General features: G+C 45.8%; 1 protein-coding gene across 1 annotated transcript in view; it reads left to right on the forward strand.

The window, feature by feature from the left end:
- Window positions 1-16,143, forward strand: part of Gpatch1 (G-patch domain containing 1) — a 47,691-nt gene that overhangs the window by 12,329 nt on the left and 19,219 nt on the right. The window contains exons 4-11 of the mRNA XM_036205980.1: window positions 676-836; window positions 2,636-2,733; window positions 3,982-4,040; window positions 5,283-5,525; window positions 7,727-7,874; window positions 10,392-10,471; window positions 13,557-13,761; window positions 15,316-15,612. Of these exons, the coding sequence (XP_036061873.1) occupies window positions 676-836; window positions 2,636-2,733; window positions 3,982-4,040; window positions 5,283-5,525; window positions 7,727-7,874; window positions 10,392-10,471; window positions 13,557-13,761; window positions 15,316-15,612 (1,291 nt within the window). The remainder of the gene's footprint in view (window positions 1-675; window positions 837-2,635; window positions 2,734-3,981; window positions 4,041-5,282; window positions 5,526-7,726; window positions 7,875-10,391; window positions 10,472-13,556; window positions 13,762-15,315; window positions 15,613-16,143) is intronic.

Consider the following 16,143-nt stretch of genomic DNA (forward strand, 5'->3'; position numbering starts at 1 on the left):
CAGTCAAGGGCAATTGCAGCAGTAAACTGTACGCTACCAGGAGCAGCACAAGGAGGCCTCTAGAACAAATCAACTGAGTCTTGCTATGTAGCTTAGGCTGGCTCTGAGCTCGCAACCCTCCTGCTTCAGCCTCCCCTTTGCTAGGATCACAGGCAAGTGCCACCACGTCTGACTTCTCGCTCTCTAAATTTTCATGATTTATTTAAAGTATATGGTGCTTTGTCTGCATGTATGTATGCGTACCAGAAGAGGGCATCGGATTGCATGGGACTGCAGTTACAGACAGTTGTGAACTGTCATGTGGTTGCTGGGAATTGAACTCAGGACCTCTGGAAGAGCAACCAGTGCTCTTAACCTCTGAGCCATCTCTCCAGTCTGCAGATCTAGTAATATCTAGTAAAATCTAGTAAACTGATCTCTTTAAAACTTTGTTGTTGTCGTGTGTGTTAGCACAAGTGCATTTGTTGTGTGTGTGTTAGTACAAGTGTGTTTGGTGTGTTTGTGTGTTTGTAGTACAAGTGCATTTGGTGTGTATGTATGTTTGTAGTACATGTGCATTTGTTGTGTGTGTATGGATTAGTGCAAGTGTGTTTGTTGAGGGTCTGTGTGATAGCGTAAGTGCATTTGTTGTGTGTATGTAAATAAACTAATTCTGTTTTCTTTTCTTCTTTGGAGGATCTTAGTGAATTCGGGATAGCACCTAAAGCTATCGTTACCACAGATGATTTTGCTTCCAAAACCAAAGACAGAATACGGGAGAAAGCCAGGCAACTGGCAGCCGCTGCGGCCCCTATTCCTGGAGCCACCCTGCTTGATGACCTCGTCACGCCGGCAAAGTGAGAAGGCTTTCATTCCCGGCATTGGTGCTTTGCACACATGTGGTGATCCTCCTCAGGGGTGGCTCAGCTGCAGGCACAGGTGTTGTCTGAGTTTCACCCAGAATGTCTCCCTTGATCGTTGCGGTGGAATCCTCTAGAGCTCCAGCTACCAGTCAGCCACTGGGGTCTGTGGCTGGGTGGCTATTAGGAACTGGGGTGGTTTCCCTTCCTTCCCTTCCTCACAGGCCTGTACCCTCCCTCCCTCTCTCCCTACCCACCGCCCTTCCCCTCCTCCCCTCCTTTTCTCTTTTTTTCTCCTCACCTCCAGCTTGAGGACAATTTTATTAGAGTTTAAAAGATACAGTCCCTTCCCACAAGCAAGGTGCGGGTCCCCGTGGCTGCCTAGAGAAGGAGAATGGAGGAGAGAATGAAAAAAATAAACAAAACCAAAAGCCCTACCCTTAAAGCTAGCATGGGGAGCAGGCACACGGTGGAGGGGCCTCCGAGAAAGGCCCAAAGTGCTGGGAAGCATTCCTAGAGAAGAGAAGAAGCTAGGTTTTCCCGGCTAAGTGCGCAGACTTACGAAGCTGCATGGCTGTCACTCAACTTTTTTTTTTTTTTTTTTTGACAGATACAGCATGTCTCTTTAATAAAACAACAGCAGTAGCTCTCCTCCCAACCCTACCCAGGGCCTGTGACCCTCCACAGTCTTGGACTTTTAATCAGATGTGACTTCTCTCCTGTCAAGGCGGCATCAGATCCAATCAGAAAGCAGTTTGGTACCCTGTAACATATGCCGTATATGCCATAACCTATGCCCCCATGCCTCTGCTGCACCAGTGGGCTCAGCTGTCCAGCTGGGTGGTTTTAACACAGTGCTCGGCTGAGTAAGACAAATCCCCCAGCAGCCTGTGCAGCTCCTTCCCCACTATAACTGTCCAACAAGGAGGAGGCTTCGAACCCAGTTCCAGTTTAATATCTCTGTGTCTAAGAAATAGAGTCTTACGAGCTGGTTTTGGTGGGCATCCAAAAGCAGTGGCAATTCCTGTAGTGTTTTGGGGATCTCACGGGCCTCCTTGGCCAACACTAGGGAGGTCGCCCGTCCCAGCACTGGGGTTACCTTTAGAAGCTAATGTTTCTAGGAGCAGTTTTATCTTTCCATCGAGAACACCTCCGCTTGTAACTTTCTTTCATTCATTCATTCATTCATTCATTCACTCCTCCCTCCCTCCCTCCCTTCCTTCCTTCCTTCCTTCCTTCCTTCCTTCCTTCCTTCCTTCCTTCCTTTTTCTATTATCAGCTTGATACAGTACAAATTCTTATCCTAATAGTGAAATGTTTCACTAAGGCTTGCCCAGTGATTGAGTAAAATCAAAACTTATTGTAAGCCACAGTCATCCTAGGGTCCCCCCTGCCATGTAGCCTCCCTGGTTCTGTGGGTTGCAGTCTGATTGTTCTTTGCTGTATATCTGGTATCCACTTATGAGTGGTCACCTAACTTTTGATTTCTGTATATTTTGTCTTCTGTTCCTGGGTTTGTGACCTGATGTGCTAGCTTCAGAATTTCCTGGTATCTCTGGGCCACCGGCTTCCTTGACAAGGACTGCCCAGAGTCTCTTTAGGCCCATCTCAAAGGCCCAAAGAAGCAGATATGTGTTTCCCCTAGTGCAGATGTGCTCCCAAGCCCAGGCTGGCCCCAGGCTTGTACCATTGTGTTGTAACTGCGGGGTGAACCAGACAAGACCGGCAGAGGCGCTGGATCAGGAGTTGCCTATCACCAGTGAAGTTCACTGTCAATGTTTCCATGTCCTGTCTAGAATGTCTGTTGGCTTTGAACTGCTAAGAAAAATGGGATGGAAGGAGGGACAAGGAGTTGGCCCCCGGGTGAAGAGAAAGCCGCGCAGACAGAAACTAGGTAAGCCACTTCTACAGTGCACAGTTTGGTTTGCTTGTTTAGTTTTGTTTGAGAGACAGGGTTGTAGTGTGAAGTTCAGGCTGCCTGGAGCTCTCAGCCTCTTGAGTGCTAGCATTAGAGTGATGTGCCATGACACTTAATATAGCATTTTTTCTTTTTTTTCCTCCAGAGACAAAGTTTCTCTGTGTAACAGCTCTGGCTCTCCTGGAACTCAGTCTGAAAACCAGGCTGCTCTCAAACTCATAGAGAACAGGGATCCACCTGCCTTTGCCTCCTGAGTGTGAGATATATATTAGGATCTGTTTACTAATAATTAGGCATGGTAGCACACACCTTTAATCCTAGCCCTTGGGAGGCAGAGGCAGGTGGATTTCTGTGAGTTGAAGTCCAGCTTGGTCTACACAGCTCCAGACTAGGCAGGGCTACATAGTGAGACCTTTTCTCAAAGAAAAAAAGAATTATTTCTTTATTTAATTTGTGTATATGTGTATTTTCCTGGTGAGTGAGTCTGTCTACCTCATGTATGCAGGGGCCCTGGGGGGCCAGAAGGGAGTGTTGGAGCTACTGGAACTGGAGTTAACAGATAGTTGTGAGCTGCCATGTGGTGCTGGGACTGCACCCATGTCCCCTGCATGAGTAACAAGTGCTCTTAACCACTGAGCCATGTCTCCAGCCCTATATTTTTGAAAGTTGCATATTGTTAGAAACAGACTTGCTAAGTCAGGTGACATCCCCATATATTAAGGTTTTAGGTGTAATGCATGGTAACTTCTGGAAGGATTGTACAGGTTCACATTCTTACCAGGAGTGTAAAAGTTTGCTTTTGAACCACACCTTAACTGAATCAGAGAGTCATAGTTCAATATTATTATTTCCTCCTCCTTTATTCATTCATTCATTCATTCATTCATTCATTCATTCATTTTGGTGCTGGGGATTGAATCCAGGGCTTCACACATCCCAGGCAAGTCCCACATGACTGAGCTACACTACACTCCCAGCTTAACATTATTTTCTGCTTTTTCCTTACGCTCTTTGTCCCCCGAATGTGAGTGAACTCTTTGAGGACAGGTCCATGCAGTACATTATTGGAACACAGGTTGAGGTGGGTCTGTCATCCACCTGCGACCCTAAGGCCACAGCACCTTTCCAGGAGCAGAGGAGTGTCTCTGCACTTGTGGAGGGTTCAGTAACTTGGGGTCTATTTTTAGTCACTCATGACTAATGCCTTTGGGATCTCCTTTGTAGATCCTGGTGTTAAGATCTATGGCTGTGCGTTGCCGCCTGGAGGCTCTGAAGGGTCTGAGGTACGTTACAGTAGAATGTGCTACTTTATGGTGGTGAAATTTTAGGATCACAAGCTGGGAATAGAGCCTAGCATGTGCAAAGCCTTGGGTTTGATCCTTATCATGGAGAGAGAGAAAAACAAAAAAACAACAAAAACCCCACAAAACTGCCAGGCATGCTGGTGCACACTGATAATCTTAAGTCCTGGTAGGCTGAGGCAGAAGGTCTAACCTGAGCTATATAGTGAGACTCTGCCTCAAAAAACAGTGAGATGGCTCATTGAGTAAGGGTGTTTGCTGCCAAGCTTACTACCTGAGTTCAATCCTTGGGACCCACCTCTATAAGGAGAGAACCGACTCCCACGTTGTCCCTTGACCTCTGGCATGCATGCCTGTGTGCACATATGTGCACACATCACTTCTCTCACACACATAAATAAATAAACCAAGAAATAAGTTAAATAAATAAATGTCATTAAAGAGTAAAATTCACAACAACAAATGATCCAGGCAGACAAAACACCTAAGCAAACAGATAAGCAAACAAATAAATAGCAAGGTCATAAGCAATTTTAGGAATCTGTCAGATTCCACTGTCATGAACTATACATACCTTAAAGCTGTCATTACTATGTCAGCTGACATAGTCAGCAACTTGCTAGCACCACAGATATCCCAACTCTAATTATTTATTGGTTTGATTGATTGAGACAAGGTCTCACTAAGATGCCCTGGCTGATCTGAAACTCACGCTGTAGCCCAGGCTGGCCTTGAGCTCACAGAGACCCACCTGCCTCTGCCTCCCTGACGATGGGCTTAAAGTTGTACACCACCATGCCTTGTTCTTGTTTATCTCTTGAGGTGGTGTTTGAAACTAGGACATGCTAAGCATGTGCCATACCTTTGAGCTATACCCCTGCCTTTGTTTTAGATTATTTTATTTAAAAAAAAATTGTGTGTGTGTGTGTGTGTGTGTGTGTGTGTGTGTGTGTAGGTGCCTATCAAGGTCAGAAGAGGGTGTCTGATCCCCTGAGTTGCAGGCAGCTATGAGCTGCCCGAGGTAGATCCTCCGCACGAGCAGTCCATCCCAGCCTCTGTGGAGCCTCACATGCTTTTACTAGTCATTTCTTCAGGGTTGGGATCTGGTCATTTTGGGTTGTGGAAACTCCAGTTTGGCAACTGTTCTGTTTGGAGTTAGTCACTGCACTGAGGCCTTGACGCCAGGGCTGACTCACCTCAGTTCCTCCTCACACATGTGAATAGGATGAAGATGATGATTACCTGCCCGACAATGTGACTTTTGCTCCTAAAGACATCATGCCTGTGGATTTTACACCTAAAGATAATGTACACGGGCTGGCCTACAAGGGCCTGGACCCCCGCCAAGCACTGTTTGGAACACCAGGAGAACATCTGAATCTTTTTGGTGGACCATCTGAGGGGACCAGCCATCTTCTTGAAGATGTTAGATTGAGTAAAGGAAGAAAATTGGGAATTTCTGGCCAGGTAAAAGTTTCTCTATTTTACAAGTAGAAACACTGACAAATATACTTCCCATTGTGGGTCAGCCCCATGTAGACACTTTGTTTATTTAATAAGGACTTTGAAGCCCTCTCCTGCCCCCATCCTCCTCTTTTTCTCTTCTCTCTGTCTGTCTGTCTGTCTGTCTCTCTTTCTGTTCCAGTGCTGGGGCTGGGACTCAGGGCCTTGCATACACTAGACAGGTACTCTTTCACTAAGCCATATGCCCAGCCCCAGGTTCTGTTTCCCTGAAGGTCCTTCCTGGGCATCTTTGATGTATGTCTTCCTAGTTTTGTTTTTAAGATTTACTTATTTATTATGTATACAATGTTCTTGTTCTGCCTGCATGTATGTCTTGCAGGCCAGAGGAGGGCACCAGATCTCGTTACAGATGGTTGTGAGCCACCATGTGGGTGCTGGGAATTGAACTCAGGACCTCTGGAAGGACAGCCAATGCTCTCCACCTCTGTGCCATCTCTCCAGCCCCCATCATGCCTTCCTAATTTTAATAATGGTGCCCATGAGCCTGTGCTGTGTTCTTGGAAGAAGCCCGTATACCTGGCGGAGGAGGTTTCCTCATCTGTGTGGGGCCAAGTGGAAAGTCCCCTGGCCGATGCTTTGCTTTAGTTGAATTGCAGTCTGGGGTCTGTAGGATGGCTCAACAGATGAGGAAAACCGCGTAGTTTTGAGTCGGCTCCTTTGCTACTACACACCTGGAGTCATTTTGACTTGGAGGTTGTTTTACTTTTGGAAAGATGGGGAGGTTTCAGTTGCCCACCTTCTCAAATGGATTCACAGGTTCCTTTTTTTTTTTTTAGTTTTTATTTTTTGACAGTTTCATACATGACATGATAAATCTTAGTAATTTTCAACCCCCTTTACTCTCCCTCATCCCTATCCCTCCTCCATTAAAACCCTTCTTCCATAAAAATCTAATGGACGGAACTAGAAAATATCATCCTGAGTGAGGTAACCCAGACTCAGAAGGACAAACATGGTATGTACTCACTCATAAGTGGATACTAGGTACAAAGCAAAGGACAATCAGACTGCAACCCACAGAACCAGGGAGGCTACATAGCAGGGGGACCCTAGGAAGACTGTGGCAAGCCTCAGTGAAACATTTCACTATTAGGACAGGAATTTGTACTGTATCAAGCTGATGAAAGAAAATGTTGGCTGTACTTTCAGGAGGGAAGGCTAAAATCTTTTTAGATTATGGATTAGCCTATAGAAAAAACGTCTGCCATAAATCAAACAGTGAAGGGGAAGATGAATAGGAATCTCACTTACACAATTTAATTAAAACATAGCTCTCGGAACAGATGAAGATAGGTTTCTTCTGTATCCCAGAATCTAATCAATATTTATATGTATAATTCAGCTATCATTTGGCTATCACAGGTTCCTTTTGAAAGGAAAGTAGGTCAATGCAGTGGCGCACACCTTTTATTCCTATACTTGGGAGGCAGAGGCAGGTGTATCTGAATTCCAGGCCAGCTTGGACTACATTAACAACTTCCAGACCAGCCAGGGCTGCATAGTGAGATCTGATCTCAAAAAGAAGTGGCTGGGCGGTGGTGGCGCACGCCTGTAATCCCAGCACTTGGGAGGCAGAGGCAGGTGGATCTCTGTGAGTTCGAGGCCAGCCTGGGCTACAGAGTGAGTTCCAGGAAAGGCGCAAAACTATACAGAGAAGCCCTGTCTTGAAAAACCAAAAAAAAGAAGAAAAAAAAGTGAAGAAAAGAGAAAATGGTTTAGTTACTTTGGTTCATTGCCTTTTCCTCATTCTTCCAACAAAAAATGAACTTTTTCAGGCTGTTTCCCACCGTCTTCAGACCAGGCCATGCTGACGAGAGACAGACAGACATGTCTGCCTTTCTCCTGTCAGAGCCTTGTTTCTGCCTATTCAGTGCTGTGTGGGTGTTCTTCACATCTCTGTCCATGCTTGTGCTGGGGGCCGCTGCTGAGGCTGGAGGCTGTGGCTGAGCTGGAGCCTGGCATTCGTTTCTGGTCCTTACTTTTCAATGGACTCAGGCTCCTCTCATCTGGATTCCATCTGCTGCTCTCCCAGTGATCTGGATGTGTCACGTGGGCTGCAGGGTCCTACCCTCAGGCAGCTTCACCCTGCAGTGCAGACGGACCCTACAGCCCCGGAGCTTGGTTTGAGACCTGGTGTTTTGCAGGCTTTTGGTGTAGGCGCTCTGGAAGAGGAAGATGATGACATCTACACCACAGAAACCCTGTCCAAGTATGACACTGTACTGAAGGATGAGGAGCCTGGGGATGGCCTCTATGGCTGGACAGCTCCCAAGCTATACAAGAATCAGAAAGGTAACCCTGGCCTCGCCGACAGTAGGAGTGCTTGTTGGGCCCTGGGGAGCAAGGGGTTGCAGGCTCTGGTACTGGAGTACCAGACTTTAGAGTAAGGCTTGTCAAAGATGCAGGATGTGGGGCTGGAGAGATGGCTCAGCAGTTAGGGGCACTGGCTGCAGAGGACCTGGCTTTGGTTCCCAGTACCCACATGGTTCACATTCCCCTGTGATTCCAGTTCCAGGGGATCTCATGCTGTCTTCTGGCCTTCACAGGTACCAGGCACACACATACTGTACATACATACATTTAGGCAAAACAACCATACACATCAAATAAGAATTAATAACTTAAAAAAATATGCAGGGTAAGAAACATTGGAGGCTGGTACAGTGGCTCGTTCTTATAATTCTAGCACTTGGAAAGCCTCTGAGGCAGGAGGATTGCTGTGAGTCATGCAGTGAAGTCTAGGCCTGCCTGGCCTGCAGTGGATAGGATGTAAGAGAGAACTGGGGTTTAAGCCACAGTTACAGGCAGCAGTGAAGATGGGGTGTACTGGGGCCAGGGTCTGGTGCCGCTGCGTTGTGGTCAGACAGCACTGAGGACGCAGAGTTCAGGGAACTGGTGGGTGGCAGCAGAAGCCAACTTAGACAGCAGGTCAGAAGACCAGACTTGGGACCAAATGACAGGGCCAACAACCTGTAGCACAGCAGAGCTGGGCTTGGCCTGTACCCCACTTGAGGACTCAAGGGGCTCTTGTCCGCATCCAACATGGCCATCTCTCACCTAACATTTCCTTTTAGTTAAGGTCTAACTATGTAACCTAGGCTGGTCCAGAGTTGTCCTCTTCCCACCTCCACCTCCAGGTGCTGAAATTATAGACTTAATTATTATAATTATTGGTGTCTCTCAACACAAGTTAAATCTCAGGCCAGTCTGGGATTCAGATCCTAAGCTTAGACTTGCATTCTAGTCTTGCTATCTAGAAATGGCGCAGGGGAGTAGACAGGATGAGGAATTGGGCGCATCTAATAGAGTGCCTAGGCTCAGTCCCAGTACCTGCCCATCCCCATGCCCAAAAGATACATGATTTCACATCTTATAAATTAGAAGTGTTGCCAGGCATAAATTAGAAGTGTTGCCAGGCGGTGGTGGCACATGCCTTTAATCCCAGCACCCAGGAGGCAGAGTCAGGTGGATCTCTGTGAGTTCCTGGCCAGCCTGAGCTACAGAGTGAGTTCCAGGATAGGCTTCAAAGCTACACAGAGAAACCCTGTCTTGAAAAAAAAAATAAAAAATTAGAAGTGTTATGGTATTATATTAATAGTTGTGTGCTGATTTATTACTTATGTTATATAGCTAATGTATTGATATACCATCAATAATATGTTACATGTTAATTATATAATCATGTAAAATACCAATTACTAATTAAGCATACTCTAGAGACTGGTAGGAGAATGAAATTGATAATAGTTATCTTAGTTATATCAGTAATCAATATGTAAACTAACTGAATTAATATCCCACTGTCTTAGAGTAGCTGGTAGTCTGTACTGCTGTGTATTCTAGCCTTCACTCTTCCTGAATATTGCACCTCTGTCTCGCTGATGGGCTCCCCAGCAAGCCCAAATTGCAGCTCCCTGAGTTCTGGGACCTTCCTGCCGGAAGCTGCTCTCCCAGTCTCTCTATCCCCCTCCCAGAGTGCCAGAGCCTGCAGTTCTGACCACATGAGTTTGGGGAATTCTCTCTCCGTTTTAAAGTTGTACATATTCCCTGCATGGGCTCTGTTTTCCTTTTGACTGAGTAAATAGATCCTCATTTCAGTCTCCACAGTTGGCTTTTAGGATTTTTTTTTCTTCCAGCAATTAATGAGGCTGGAATGAATCTTATGTGTAACCACTCTGCAGAAAGTCATCTTGTGACTCATAGGCCCTTTGTCACAGGGTAGTGACAGCGAGTGGACTGTCCCCTGCTCCAGTCAGAGGGCGTTGGTCACTCGGTTTCCTTACTTTGTGGTCTTTATCTACTGTTAACATTTCATTTGCAACAACAGTTTGTCTGACCTGATTGTGTTGCCTGGGAGCCTTATTTGTGCTGTTGCTAAGGAAACTGGGAGACAGCTACCCTGGGGCACTGGTGTGAGAAGTGACCCTTGGGTTAGGACTCTTCTTTTTACATTCCCGTGACTTTCACTCCGAAGAGCAACCAGGTCACTCTTCTTTGGTGGGGTGGGAGGGGACAGGTCTGTGGGTGATTTTAGCTCGGTCTTGGCCTCCCGGTGAGGCAACACATCATGGTGGTGTCTGAAGACAGTGCTGGGTGCTTCTCTCAGGAGGCCAAGGCTGCTGTCCAAGCAACTGAGGCTCCAGTCACTGTGTCAACAGACGTGTGAGGGCTTGAATGCCATTCTGTCCCTCAGTGCTCCCTCCCAGAGATCTCACCCGGGCACACTGCTTATGCTCGGGAAGATAAGGAGTCTTTTGTCTGCTCTAATCACCTCAACTTCTGGAATTAATCAGTGATTTCATTTTGTAGAACCAGAGAGAGATCTTCGATATGTTGGCAAAATTTTGGAAGGATTTTCCTTGGCTTCTAAACCTCTGTCTTCAAAGAAAGTAAGAAAACCTTTACATCAAAATTATTTTCCTGGCTTGGTGCTTACAATGTTTATTTTAATCTTTATGTATTTTTTATTTTAATATTTATTTATAATATTAAGTAATCAATTGAGCTATATCAATGTACTTATGGAAATTTGATATTTCTTTATGCATATTCCTTTAAAAGTAATTTATTTAACTTTATTTTAAGTGCATTGGTATGAGGGTGTCAAATGCCCTGGAACTGGAGTTACAGACAGTTGTGAGCTGCCATATGGTTGCTGGGAATTGAACCTGCATCCTCTGGAAGAGCAGCCAGTGCTCTTAACCTCTGAGCCATTTCTCCAGCCCAACATATTCTTCCTTTAAAACTCCTTTGTGTGTGTGTGTGTGTGTGTGTGTGTGTGTGTGTGTGTGTGTTTGTTTTTGTTTTTGTTTTTCAAGACAGGGTTTCTCTGTGTAGTTTTGGTGCCTGTCCTGGATCTTGCTCTGTAAACTAGGCTGGCCTCGAACTCACAGAATTCCACCTGTCTCTGCCTCCCGAGTGCTGGGATTAAAGACGTGCACCACCATGCCTGGCTCCTTTAAAACTCTTTTAGAAGAAAGCTGGGTGTGCTGGTATACACCTGTAAGCTGTGGCAGGAAACTGACCAAGATCCTGTTTCAAAAAGGGTGTGTGTGGGACACACGTCACGTAGCTCAGCCAGTAAAGTACTCAAGACGTGATTTCAGTTCCCAAACCCATGTCAAGAAAGCTGATGAGGTGGTTGTCCTTGCCATTCTGTGTGGAGGCAGAAAAGGGAAGACTCCAGAGGCTCACTGGCCAGCAGTAGAGCCTACTTGACAGGATCCATGCCAGGGAAAGATTCTGTCATAGAAGAAGGTGGGCTGGAGAGGTGGTCCCTCAGTCAAGATCACTGACTGCTCTTTCAGAGGACCCAGGTGTGATTCGCAAGTGTCTATAACTCTAGTACCTGGGAATCTGATGCCCTCTTCTGACTTCTGGCACCAGACATACATGTTGTAGTGCACAGACATATAGGCAAGAAACCCATATACATTTAAAAAAAACAAAAGGAAAAGAAAAAAGACTCTTCTATTAAAAGATAGGCTAGGAATGTGGCCTAGTGGTTACAACAGAACCCCAAACCCTCGCACCTTAAATAGAAGGCAGTTCTGTTACTTTCAGATTAGCTTTGTGTTTGGGGAATATTGTTCATGGGAAAGTAGGTAAACATCCCCCAGCAAAAGTGGTTTCCCAGCAGTAGCGATTCCGCTGTGCCCTAGGGAACTGGAAACTCCTAACAGGAAGAATGGATGGAGACATCAACATGGTAAAACATTCTCTGCGTGCTCCTGGGACTGAGTGATTCACCTGGTGCCGAGTTCATAGTTGCCTTGGTTCCCACTTTGGGAAACTTCTAATTCTAGAAGTCAATGTACATGCAACTGTTAATCTGTTTGTTATACCAAGAGCAAGGGGACCATTCAGTAGTTACTTAAAGTATCTAATAGCTGGGTATGTGGTGCACACCTTACTTAATCCCAGCACTCAGGAGGCAGAGGCAGGCCAATTCCTGAGTTTGAGGCCAGCCTGGTCTGCAGAGTGAGTTCCAGGACAGCCAGAGCTACACAGTTAATTCTGTTTCCAAAAAATCCTCTAAGGCTTAGGCTGGAATATAGCTCAATACTGTGTACTGTGTGTAAGGTCCATCACCCCCAAATAAACAACAAAACCCACTTTCTTTTTAACTTTTCTCTTCTGCAGTCATTAATGTCTTCAGAATTATCAATCCCAAAGTTTCACAAATCTATGTAAATTTCAGTTTTGTCAGCCCCCCCACCCCCTTGCATGCTAGGTTCTACACCCAAGCTTGTTGTTTTGTTTGTTTGTTTGTTTGTTTTTGGGGAGGGGGTGGAGGTTCCAGAGGATTGAACCCAGGGTCTTGTGACTGCTCTACAAATACCATAACAGAGCCACATCCTCAGCTCTACTCAGTATCCGAATTAAAAACATACTTTGAATTAAGGAGACTGGAGGGATGGTTCAGTGGTTAGAGCACTTGTTGCTTAACATTGAGGAATGCAGTTGGATCCTAGCACTCACAAACACCTGTAACTCCAGGTCTAAAGGGTCCATGTCCTTGCCTGGCCTCACAGGTACATACACACACTGTGCACATACATAGCAGACACACAATCACAAATAAAATAAAAATACATTTTAAAATGAAGATCTGAAGTTTTATTTTAGAAGTGAACCATAGCCTGAATAAAGAGTTTTGAATTTAAAACTATGTAATTTCAAGTTTTTTTTTTCAAAGTCTTGTAATGTTTTGTCTTACAGTGGGCTGGGTGTGCACTCAGCACAGGACACTGTGCTGTGTCTTCTCATATTTAGTGTTCTCAGCATGGGAAACATAATATTAGCTGTGCTGATGTCTGCAGGGTGAGATCATCGGGACGGTGGTTCTGGTGCCCTTCGGGGACAGAGTAATGCGCTGCTGCCCACCTCCCAAGTGTACCCGGGCTGGTCATGGTTTTCTTTATGAAGTCTGTGTGATCTTGCAGCCTGGATTTCCTGACCTGTAGCACAAATCTTAAAAGGTCTTATTAATAAAATCAAACCCAGGACCAGGTATTGGGGTGAATGCTGGAAGATCAGAGAAGCAGAACAAGCCACAGCTTCCTCACCTCGCCAATTCCTCAGCTGATCCTGTTTCCACAGACTGGAAGCCTCTGAGTCCTCATCCAAATGAATCTCAGCCGAACCGCTGCTCAAAAGCCTAAAAGCTTAACCAGCTCTAGTTCCTGGTCCTCACGCCTTATATGCCTTTCTGCTTTTTGCCATCGCTTCCTGGGATTAAAGGCGTGTGTCACCATGCCTGACTGTTTCCAGTGTGGCTTTGAACTCACAGAGATCCAGATGGATCTCTGCCTCCCAAGTGATAGGATTAATGGCGAGTGTGCCACCATTTTTTGGCCCCTGTATCTATTGGCTGTTCTGTTCTCTGACCCCAGATAAGTTTATTAGGGTGCACAATATTTTGGGGAACACAATATCACCACACTGACCTTTGTTTTGTCTGGTTTTGTTAAGATTTATCCACCCCCTCAGTTGCCCAGAGACTATCGACCAGTGCATTATTTCAGACCTGTGGTCGCTGCAACATCCGACAATGCTCACTTACTTCAGGTGTTATCAGAGTCATCTGGGAAAGCAGGACAAGACTCGGGGACACACAGTAGGCATCAGCTCAATGCCTGCAAGCGGGGGGAATTGCTAGGAGAGAAGCCTGTTCAAGGTATGTGCTGTGAGGAGACTGAACTTGTTATGTTCCACAGAATCTTACTCAAATGGGGAGTTGTGGTTTCTCACTGATGGTCCTTGTATGCATTGTGTAGTTTCAGGCTGTAGGAGCCATGTCATGTATTATAGACAGCATATGAAAGTATACAGAGACTTCGTTACTATTACTTGGAGGTAGTTGTTCTCTTTGCTGCTCCTCATTTTTTTTTTTTTTTTTTTAAGGTCTCACATAGCCCAGGATGGCCTTAAATTCTCAATGAGGCCAAGGATGGTTTTGAACTCTTGGTTCTGCTGCCTCTGCCACACAGTGCTGAGATTATAGGAGTGTGCCACTCAGGTTATTTGTTTTCTTTAAAAATTTTATTAAAATTTACTTACGTGTGTATGAGTATGCATATTCACGTCGGTGTCTGTGGAAGCCAGAAAATGATGTTGGATCCTCTAGACTTGAGTTATAGGTGGTTGTGAGCTGCCTGGTGTACATATCAGGTATTAAGAGCAGTAACTACTAAGCCATCTCTCCACCCCCTCTTTTCTTGTTTTTTTGTTTTTGAGACTCTATAGGTCTCTCTAATGCAGCCCTGGCTGTCATGAAACTCACTGTGTAGATCAGGCTGGCTTTAAACTCACAGAGGTCCTCCTGCTTCTGCCTCTCAAGTGCTGGGATTAAAGGTGCCTGGCCTCTTTCTTTTTGTTTTGTTTTGTTTTGAGACAGTTCTCACTATGTAGACCCTCACTACCCTAGAGTCTTTGTTTTGTTCTATCAACCTTTTGAGTCCTGGGGTTACAGATGTGTACTACCATGCCTGGCGCCTTCACTCTGTATGTGTGTGTGCCTGTGTGTGTATGTACCACATGCCTGTATGGAAGTCAGAGGACAGTTTGCAGAAGTCAGTCCTCTCCTTCCACCATGTGGGTCCTCAGGATTGAACTCAGGTCATCAGGTTTGGTGGCAAGAACCTTTACCCACTGAGCCATCTCACCAGCCTGCTTATTTATTTAGAGACAAGAGACAAGACCTTAGTCTGTAGCCCAGGCTGGCCTTGAACTCATGATAATCCTGCCTTAGCCTCCCAAATACCAGAATTATAGGCATGAGCCATGGCTGTTTTTCCATAACAGTCCACAGCAGGAAGCTCTTTGGCTTCCTTCCCATCTCAGGAGTGAGAGAAAGGACCTTACCTGCATCATCCCCTGGACCCTGGGCCAGTGTATACTGGGGAGTTGGTGCCCAGTGAGCTTGTGTGATTTGAGTGCTCAGTGGGAGGACTGTGGAAGCCATGACCACAGCCACCTGTGGTTCCGAGTCCTCATCCTGGGCATGGAACATATTCAAGGCATTTGCTGTACCTCAGTTGTACCCATGGCCACCTCCATTTTTGTCAACTGCCCCATTATTATGTGAATATATAGTTAACTCACAGGGGCATATAAATATTGATGAAACAGTAAGTTAATACTCATCTCTGATTATAGACATCTGTGATAGTGACTGTGTACAGCAAAAGGTAAATCTATTTTTTGTCTCTTGTTATTTTTTCTTATCTAGGATCAGCTACTTCAGTGTTGGAGTTTCTGTCCCAAAAAGACAAAGAAAGAATTAAAGAAATGAAGCAGGCAGCTGACCTGAAAGCAGCTCAAGCCAAGGCCAGGAGTCTGGCCCAGACCGCTTCCAGCAGCAGAGAGCAGACCTCCACGCCAGACCTTGCCTGCAGCTCACGGCATCTGGCCCGGGGCAGTGGGACCGCCACCACAAAGGCCAGCAACTTCAAGCCCTTTGCCAAAGATCCAGAAAAGCAGAGACGATACGAAGAGTTCTTAGTACACATGAAGAAGGGTCAGAAAGGTGGGTGCTGGCCTGGCTGGGGTGGCGGCCTCTCTTCTCCTGTTGCAGGCTGGAAGTCCAAACGTCCTGATCTATCTTCTGCTTTGCTTGTCTTGGTACAAACAGTGCAGAGGGATTGGGCCCTCACATTTGACCCTAAAACACCTGGTAGAAACACCCCAGCACTGGGCGGTCTGAGGCATCAGGATCAAGAGTTCAAGACAAGCCCCAGCTATGTAACAAGTCCTTGTTTCAGAAATAAAAAGCAAAACAAAACAAAAATTACAGAAAAGAGGTAGAGAAAAAGGTTTTGTTTTGTTTTGTTTTGTTTTTTCCCAGCACAGGCCATAGTTGGATGGACCAATACCCTTAACCAAACATCAGCTTGCCAGATCACTCTGCACCATGTAATAGGTAGAAGTCAATAAAAAGTGTCTCACTGAATCAGGGCTGGAGAGACGGCTCAGCAGTTAAGAACACCGGCTGCTCTTGCAGAGGATTTGGATTTGATTCTCAGTGCCCACATGGCAGTTTATAACCACCCATAAGGCC

This window comes from Onychomys torridus, chromosome 1 (assembly GCF_903995425.1).
Source record: "Onychomys torridus chromosome 1, mOncTor1.1, whole genome shotgun sequence".
Lineage (NCBI taxonomy): Eukaryota > Metazoa > Chordata > Mammalia > Rodentia > Cricetidae > Onychomys > Onychomys torridus.